Raw genomic sequence first — 9,819 nt, 5'->3', positions numbered from 1 at the left:
CATAGAAATCAAAGAACAAGTCCAAAAGAGGACATACACAAAAGCCAATAATGGCTAGAAAGCATAAAATCTTATAAATGCACTAAAGGGCTTGAAGAAGCCATACATTACAAAGGGGGAGACCCCACTTATTTATAGGCAAGAGAGGAGTGAGGGAGGATTAGAGAAAAGCAAGAGAGAGGGACCATTGGGAGTCCCAACAAGGAGTCGTTGGGCTCCCAACGGTCACAATTGTGACCGTTGGGGGCCCAACGACTCTTTGTTGGGGCCCCCAATGGTTGTGCATTAAATGCACAAAAAGGAACAAAAAAAGACAAAAAAGAAAAAGGAAAAAATAGAAAAAGAAAAAGGAAAAAGGAAGAAAAAGGAAAAAGACTAAAATGCCCCTATTGGGCGAGATTACAGAACTACCCCTTATCGGGTAGTGAATGATAAATATATTTATATATATATATATAAATATATATTACATATATTTTAACACCCTCCCTCAAGCTTTACGGGGATACAACGGAAAGCTTGTTGAGAAGAAACATGAAACGAGGAACAGCAAGAGCTTTGGTGAAGAAGTCCGCCAACTGGTACTCGGATGTGACGTAGGGCAGTGCTATGGTTCCTTTTAGATATTCATTTCGAACATAGTAGCAGTCCATCTCAATGTGTTTAGTACGCTCATGGAAGGTGTGGTTGCTTGCAATATAGATAGCACTCTTGTTATCGCAACACATCTTCGAAGGAATTGAGATGACGATGCCCATATCACAGAGGAGACTTCTAAGCCACACAAGCTCCATGGTTGTAGTGGTCATTGCACGATATTCCGCTTCAGTTGAGGACAATGATACTTTATGTTGCTTCTTGCATCTCCAAGAAATCATAGAGTCACCTAAGAAAACACAAAAACCAGTGGTTGAGACTCTATCATTGGGATTTCCTCCTCAATCAGCATCTGTATAAGCAATTAAATCAAGGGATGATGAGGAGGAAAGAAAAACTCCCTTAGTTATGGTGTTTTTAATATATCTGACAATCCTTAAGACTGCACTCATGTGCACAGTTGTAGGAGCATGTTGAAACTGACTGACGGAGTGAACGGCATGAGCTATGTCTGGCCGAGTGATGGATAAGTATGTCAGAGACCCAACGAGTTGACGGTAGGGAGTAGGATTCTCGAGAAGTGTCCCATCTTCCAGCCTGAGCTTTGCATTGATCACCTCAGGGGTTTCTGTCTTCTTATCATCCGAAATTCCAGACTTGGCACAAATGTCAGCAGCAAGTTTCATTTGAGAGAGAATATACCCCCGGGGAGAGTATGCAACTTCAATACCTAAAAAATATCTTAAGAAACCAAGGTCAGACATGTCAAAATTTTCTTTTAAAATTTTCTTAATCTCATGGATTCCTTGCTCATCACTTCCAGTGATGATCATATCATCAACATATAGTAGTAAAATAACTACAGAAGACCCTGCACTTTTCACAAACAACGCAGTGTCAGTATAACATGAACGAAAATTTAAGTTAGTCATTACATTGCTAAATCTGTCATGCCAAGCTTTCGGAGCTTGTTTTAACCCATATAGTGCCTTTTTTAGTTTAAGAATTTTGTTTTCACCAATAGATACTCCAGGTGGAGGATCCATATAGACCTCTTCACTTAGTTCACCATTAAGAAATGCGTTCTTAACATCCAATTGATAGATAGGCCATTTTTTAACGGATGCAACCGCAATAAGAGTCCTAACACTAGTCATTCTAGCTACAGGAGCGAAGGTTTCTTCATAGTCTATTCCGTACTCTTGAGCATATCCTTTGGCTACCAACCTAGCTTTATAACGTTCAAATGACCCATCACTTTTAGTTTTAATTTTGAAGACCCATCTACATCCAATAGACTTCTTTCCATTGGGTAATGAAGTTATTTCCCAAGTTTTAGCTTTTTCAAGGGCACTAAGTTCTAGTTTCATGGCCTCAACCCATTGAGGAATGTTTTTGGCTTCATTATAGTGTGATGGTTCATGATAAGAGTGTAATGTAATTAGGCATGCCCTATATTTGGATGTTAGGGACTCATAGGAAACAAACCTATTGGGAGGATTGGAGATTCGGCTAGATCTCCTTAAAGAGGTTTCTTCTATGTTAGAACTCTGAGAATATTTTTCTAAAGCACTTATGGGAATTTCTTGACCACGCCTAGCATAGGTTTGAATTGACCTATTTTCAACGTCATTACTTCCATTTTCAACATTACTAAGAGGAGTATCCTCTAAATCATTAGAAACATCCTCTTCGTGAGGAGACACATCTTCTTGAGAGAGAAGATCAAATAAGAAAGCATATTCGCTTTCATCAATATCTTTATTTTTCTCAAAACCGTTCTCATTTTCTAAGAAGGTAACATCTTTGGATCCATATAGTTTGTTGCTTTTGGGATCGAAGCATCTAAAGCCTTTTTTATTTTCTCCGTATCCTAAGAACACACATTCGATAGCTTTGGGAGATAACTTATCTCTTTTATGTGTAAGGACAAAACACTTACACCCAAAAATTCTTAATCTATTAAAATCGGGTGTTCTTTCAAAAAGTTTTTCATATGGAGATATATTTTGTAGGGATGAGGATATCATTCTATTTATCAAATAAGTGGAGGTTAAGGCGGCTTCGGCCCAATAGCATTTGGGAATTTCTTTGGAAATAAGGAGAGTCCTAGTGGTTTCCAAGATGTGTCTATGCTTTCTCTCGGCTAGACCGTTTTGTTGGGGAGTCCTAGGACATGACCTTTGATGACAAATTCCATTGGTTTCTAAATATTCTTGAAATTCATTTGATAAATATTCTCTACCGGAATCGGATCGAAGAATGGAGATATTAGTTGAAAATTGATTTTTGACAATCATATGAAATCTTTTAAAAAAGTTAAAAACTTCGGATTTTAGGTTGAGAAAATAGATCCACACATATCGAGTGAAATCATCAATGAAAGTAACATAGTAAGAATATCCTCCTTTTGATATGACCGGAGAAGGACCCCAAACATCCGAATGAACTAATTCAAAGGGTCTTTTGGACACAAATGTTCTTTTTGGAAAAGGGGTGGATTTCATTTTACCAAAAATACAACTCTTGCAAACAAAATGTTTCTCATTACAAAATTTCTTTCCAAAAGGAAAGGAGTACATTTTTGAGAAGCTTGGATGTCCAAGTCTTTGATGCCAAGTTTCTATATTTTTATCTTGGACATGATTACAAAAGGAGTTGATGGGAAGTTTCAAATGGTTCATGTAGTAGAGATCTCCCCTCCTATGGCCTTGCCCAATCCGCTTCCCGGACTGGAGATCCTGTATAGAGCAACCCTTGGTTGAGAAGGAGATTTCACATCCATGATCACATATTTGAGAGACGGATAAAAGATTTAAATTAAGTTGAGGTACTACTCTTACATTTGGCACAAAAAAATCTTTTGAAAAGTCTAAGGTTCCAAAACTTTTAACTTGTAAAGAGGTACCATCGGCGGTTGAAACAAAAGAATTTTTGGAGTTGCTACATACATTGGATAGTCCATTTTCAATAGGGGTCATATGAAAAGATGCTCCAGAATCAAGAATCCAAGAGGGCGTACCTGAAGGAGAAGAAGAGGCAATGGCGGCTCCCGAAGTTGATGGCGATTTGAGTAGAATTTGAAGTGCTTCGGATAGTTGAGCAAGGGAAAATGACTCTTTCCCTTTCATTGGCTCCTTCTTTTGTGGGATTTCTTCAATAATAGCAACTTTTCCTTTTGGAGGTTCATTTATCTTTGGACAATTAGGTCTTATATGACCCGGTTCTTGACAATGATGGCAAATGGCTTTCCTATAATTGCCATTATAGTTATTTTGCCTCCCAAAATGTGGAGGCTTATATGTTTTCATATGATTGCCGGGCTTAGACACGGCAAGAACTTCATCTCCTCCTTTAATCATGCCAAGACGCATTTCTTCTTGGCATATTTCGGCTATGGCATCTTCCAATGGAAGTGGTTTGGATCTATGAAGGAGGGAGGACCTAACTTGTTCATATTCGGGCCTAAGCCCATGTAAAAATTGGAAAAAGTGTTCTTTCTCCATTTGCTCGCTTCTCATTTCCACATCTTCACTTGATACCCATTTGGGTTCAAGAAGGGATAGCTCATCCCACAAAAGTCCAAGAGTGCTATAGTAATCTCTTACACTCATTTCACCTTGCTTAATGGTACGGATTTTTTCTTGGATAAAGAATTGACGAGCAAGGTCTTTTTGGGTATACATACCTTTCATAAAGAACCATGCTTCATTGGCTAGGCGGAATTTGGCAATGTTGGCGCAAATCTTTAGCTCCACGTTATTCATGAACCATACAAGAATTTTTGCATGCTTACTTTCTCAATCTTCTACCTTGGATTGGTGATCTTCAATAGCCTTCATGCGAGCATTTCCTTCTAAAGCTTTTTCTTGATCACCATCTATTTTTGTAAGTTGAAGTTGAGGTTCCCTAATGGTGCCCATAACATATCCCCAAAGCTTTTTACCTTTGAGGTTGTTCTCCATGGCGGCGGCCCACATCATGTAGTTAGTACCATTGAGCTTAAAGGAGAGATCAATCTTTTGTTCTCCTTCCATTATATAATCAAGAATGGAGGACAAACAAGAAGAGAGATAAAGCTAGACAACTAGCAAAAAGAATCAAGAGCACAACCAAGGCTCTGATACCATGTAATGAAATATGCGGAAAAGTAAAGTATGTCCTACAATGGACATTCACACATAGAAATCAAAGAACAAGTCCAAAAGAGGACATACACAAAAGCCAATAATGGCTAGAAAGCATAAAATCTTATAAATGCACTAAAGGGCTTGAAGAAGCCACACATTACAAAGGGGGAGACCCCACTTATTTATAGGCAAGAGAGGAGTGAGGGAGGATTAGAGAAAAGCAAGAGAGAGGGACCATTGGGAGTCCCAACAAGGAGTCGTTGGGCTCCCAACGGTCACAATTGTGACCGTTGGGGGCCCAACGACTCTTTGTTGGGGCCCCCAATGGCTGTGCATTAAATGCACAAAAAGGAACAAAAAAAGACAAAAAAGAAAAAGGAAAAAATAGAAAAAGGAAAAAGGAAGAAAAAGGAAAAAGACTAAAATGCCCCTATTGGGCGAGATTACAGAACTACCCCTTATCGGGTAGTGAATGATAAATATATATATATATATATATATATATATATATATATATATATATATATATATTACATATATTTTAACACCAGTTTCACCCCGAGCCCACTCGAAACGTAACATCTTAAGACCCAGGTTTAATAACAATTCTCATTTTCTCAAACAATATACACCAAATATTAAATGCCAATGACATGGTCATCAACCATGAACCAGATGCGGTCATATTCAACAGAAACCGAATACAGTTGGGGTTGCACACACACACACACACACACTAATTTTTTTTTTTGATAGGCATGCTGGGGTTAGGCAGACCCCTACCAGTTATACAACTATACCATTGGGTTTTGAACCTGCAACGTCCCAACACAAGGTGGTGTGCACTAGCTGCTCCTACCAGACAAGCGGAGCCTCGTTGGTCTCTCTCTCTCTCTCTCTCTCTCTCTCTCTCTCTCTCTCTCTCTCTCTCTCACACACACACACATATATATATATATGACTTATTACATGATGGAGTTTATTTTCTTCAAGAATTGTTTAGTGATACAAATATTAAGAAAACCAATATTGTATACTTTTATTAGAGAAAACTCCAAAACATACATTCATAAATCCAGTAACCTCTTTATGCATCTTAACAGAAACAATGGAAATCGGTGAATCAGATACCAGGGTTTACAGAAAACATGCCAAGTCATGATGTATCATCAAACTCAAATAAGAAAAATCAGTCAACTAAAAAGCATTAAACCACATAAAGATTGGTAAAAAAAACTACCAATCAATCTCATCAAGCAACAGAAAACTCCAAACCATGGCATTCCAACCAAAGAAGACACAATTTAAAGATACAGACAGAGAGAAAAATGGAAATATGCTGAATTTGTCAAACAATAACAATGCTTGCAACTTATATTCCATAAGTCATAAGTGAGTCAGCGAATGCATCCCAACTTATCGGAAAGGCCTAAAAAGAAGAAATTAACAGCAGATTTTGAGTATTCAACAACAACCGACAGGTGTGCCAATAAGAAAAAGGTGGACCAACATTATGAGCATGTCACCAGAAATATGGTAAAAGGGGGAAAAACATTACGTCAAACATTACTATGGTTTCTCTTTCTTTTCATGCTATAAGATGACAGGAACTGCTAAAAGTTGTCACAAAGAACATAAAAAATCAATCCTATTAAGACTGACTAGTGTTTCCAAGGGGTTCCTAGATCAAAATAAAGAAAAAATAAAAAACATGTCCTGTAGTAAAAGTGATAGCTCTAAGTCTCTAATCAATGGCCAATATAATCTCCAAGTATAACACAGGAATGCCTCAAATCAAAAGTGCATGCATCTGACGTTGATCAGAAAACCAAAAGAACATATAAACATTAAAAATACCTTTGTTATATCATGTCATATCAACATTTCAATGAATCATCAAGAAAACATTAAAATCAAAATGAAGATCAAACAAATCCATAAACACATACAAGTAGTGAAGTAGTTGATATATGTCTAAGCTTTAAAGAAATAAACACATAGTATAACAATTGAGTGAAATTCGTAAAAAGAATGAGAAACAACGTATACCTGCCCATCTCTTACAAAAGCCTACACTAATTGTCCATCACAGTTAGTCGCATCTTTCAGTCACCAATACATCAAAAACGGCAAACATTGATGCCTAAAAGACCCCCTAGACATTAATTGGGGAGGAAAAGGAATACAAAAGATGGAAGGGGTTTAATTTTTTTCCCTCAAATCGTGACAAACAAGACTAGGACATCGATTTCAGAGTAATGAATCAACACTACTTAAAGACCCAATGAATAACTTCTATAATCAATCCCAGTCAAATTCCCCAACATAGATGTACGACCAACAAGCCAAAAGGATAAATGAACACCATGAACTCATCGGGGAATAGACAAATTTCCACAAGACAAGACTAGAAAGGTAAGAAAGACACACCCTCTTTCTCTTTTCATCATAGATTTTTATGATACAAAGTTAGTAAACCAATGGAACACCGACCTTGGCAATCACCGTTACAATTCCTTTTCTTTTTTTCTCGTTTTCCCTTCATTGCCGGGTCTGAGCAACCTATCCTTCTTCAAGTGAGCAGCAATTCATTTGTACCAAGATGCGGCCGAAGGCAAACACGAACCTCATGCTCTTCAGGCTGAACCCTGAGTTTTGGAACCATAATCTCCAAACCAGCACCAGCCTCATCATAGTAAGCCTCCAGCTTAGCTTCCTCCGGTATCCTGGTTGCAAGAGCTATCTCTCTCACGAATTCCCCGGGTGGGCAATGCTCAGGTGACGGATCAGTCAACTTGAACGTACGATCATGCCTCTTTATGTATGGCTTCCTTGCAGTGCTCACACAAAGAATCTTAACAATCCCATGAGTTAGAGTATTCCTCCACGACACCTTCACCCTCTGAAGATCTGCAAATGGCAAGCTGACCATAATTAGATACCCTTCATCATCCTCGTATATGGTCTTTGCTGCCGTCACCGGGCCATGCGCCTGCCTCATGACACCAGAGAAATCATTCAACCATGGTGGTTCCATCTGAAGCAGCTCCATATCCAGGCCTCGGTCTGCATAATTCAACGGTAAGCAGCAATCGTCCTCGTTGGCATGGGTGAAGAACTCCTTCTTCCGCTTGTTGCAGCTGGGCGAAAGCTCCATCGCATCCCCGCCAATGCTGTTGGTGAGATTCAATCCGGAGCCATTGAGCAACCTCCTGGCAGAAGAATTGTTGCCGTTCTTTAGTGGGGGAGGGGCAAGGGGCCGCTCGAGCTCAAAATCCGTACTGGGGAGGTGCCGCCATGATCCAAAATCGCTCGCCTCCGTGGGGATCGAGAAATTGAGGTCCCTCCCCGTCAATTCCATCCATTTCTTGAGCTCCCCTTCAGAGAGGGTAGAGAGGTTGGGCGCCCTCACGATGTTGATCCCATGGACGCACTGTGGATTCGAGAGTCCCCTGTACTGCTTCCTCTGCATCCGGTGGGATCGAACGAAGCCCTTGTCGACACTGTACGGGAACTGCGGCTCGCCAAGGCGCGAATGCCCGTTCATGTAGCTCCGGAGCTGCATCTTCCCCAGAGCGTTCTCCGGCCGCTCCTTGAAGACCCACATGTACATGTTCTCCATGTCGTGCTGCACCAGGAAGACGTCCAAGCGGAGGTCCGCCTTGTCGAAACTGCCCGAACAGGCCCCAGCAGCGCCAGACCCAGCCGCCTTCACCTTCGCCTTATCGACAAACACCGGCTTGAAGTAGAAGTTGAAGAAGAACCACGCCCCCCAGATGCTGTCGCTCCTCTTCGCGCACTTCCGGCCGGACTTCGGCAGGTTCAAAAGCGCCTCCGTCTCGTAGATCTGAGACCCAAGGCCCACGTCGAGGATGTCACCGGCTCCGCCTCCGGTGCCGTCCGCCCACGAAGACAGGGGCGGGGGGCTTCGCTCAGCCGAGAGGGGGAGGTTGATGTCCGGCGGCCGCGAGAGGACGATCTGCCGGTTCAGCGGCGGCTCCCGGTCGACGAGGTCGTCGTGGGCGGCCCCGGAGTCCATGGAGAGGAGGGTGAGCGGGTGGTGGTTCTCCATGGGCGACAACCCCGTCAGAAGGAACCCCTCCTCATCGTCCCTCTCTCGATCTCGGTGGTGCTGGTGGATCTGATCTTCCACCGTCACCCACAACACCATCTCAGAAACCATTCCATCTACGGAAAAACCACCACCACACGTCCCCAAAAGACCCCAGAAAATAAAAAACCCAAAACCAAACAGGAAAAAAAACAATCGTTTCGCTCCTTTTTCACCAGAAAAAGAAACCCTAACCCAAGAAACCGATCAGAAAATCTCGGAACTCATCATCAACGGATCCAAAAACCAGGAAGAAACGAACACGAGAAACCCTAACCCTAGAAAACATCAGAACTCATCGAAAACAAAAAAACAAAAAACAAAACCCCAACGCTAGACGTCCTGGAACCCTCCGAAGATGGGAGGGAAGATCGAGAGCGGGAAGGCGACTCTCGTCCGACGGTCGGGCGATCCAACGGCTGAGGAGGAGCGAGAGCGAGAAGGGGAGGGGCCGTAACTCCTCATCGGGTTGAGGAAGACAACGAAACTCGACGGTGGAGAGCGCCCGTTGTCGTTCGCGTCGCTGCTATATCGACGGTCGTCGTCGTCTCCGTGGGAGGGAAGGAAAAGAAGAGAGAGACGTCCGTCAGATAACGGAATTCTTCGGTCTACGCCTCCACCGGTTAGCCCTCCGCTTCCCCCCACCAACGTCCGTTACTTCAAACGGTGACGGCAACCGAGACCCCGCCACCTAGAGAGGAGCGGGGAAGCGGTAAAAGTGTCCCCGTCCCCGCGTGGCGATTAAATTACTAAAATATCCAATAACCTTTTGATAAAGGAAGAAAAGGGGAAACGAATGAACTGTTTGGTTCTTGGGACAACGTTTCTGTACTGGTTCCAGCACAGTAGGCTCACCAGGGTTCCGCTCATATGGTAGGAACGACTTGTGAATGTCACAAAGTTGATGGCACATCACAAGTTCGAAATCCACAGGTGGCTTCCCTTGCTGTGAGGTCAAGGCTTGATGTGTTCTCCGATAGG

At 42.0% G+C, this 9,819-nt stretch overlaps 1 protein-coding gene across 1 annotated transcript; it reads right to left on the bottom strand.

Moving 5' to 3' along the window:
• Positions 1 to 6,912: 6,912 nt before the first annotated feature.
• On the bottom strand, positions 6,913 to 9,451 carry LOC149821247 (uncharacterized). The gene has a single exon (XM_089982121.1). It carries the CDS (start codon positions 8,908 to 8,910, stop codon positions 7,300 to 7,302), a length of 1,611 nt encoding a protein of 536 aa, XP_089838247.1. The 5' UTR covers positions 8,911 to 9,451; the 3' UTR covers positions 6,913 to 7,299.
• Between the last annotated feature and the right edge of the window lie 368 nt (positions 9,452 to 9,819).

Source organism: Nuphar pumila, chromosome 12 (assembly GCF_984573655.1).
Source record: "Nuphar pumila chromosome 12, dmNupPumi1.hap1.1, whole genome shotgun sequence".
Lineage (NCBI taxonomy): Eukaryota > Viridiplantae > Streptophyta > Magnoliopsida > Nymphaeales > Nymphaeaceae > Nuphar > Nuphar pumila.
Note: the sequence above shows the minus strand (reverse complement) of the source record. Positions and strands in the feature narration are given on the sequence as shown.

Coding starts and splice junctions, on each gene's coding strand:
- LOC149821247 (XM_089982121.1), bottom strand. CDS start 8,910: ATGGTTTCTGAGATGGTGTTGTGGGTGACGGTGGAAGATCAGATCCAC.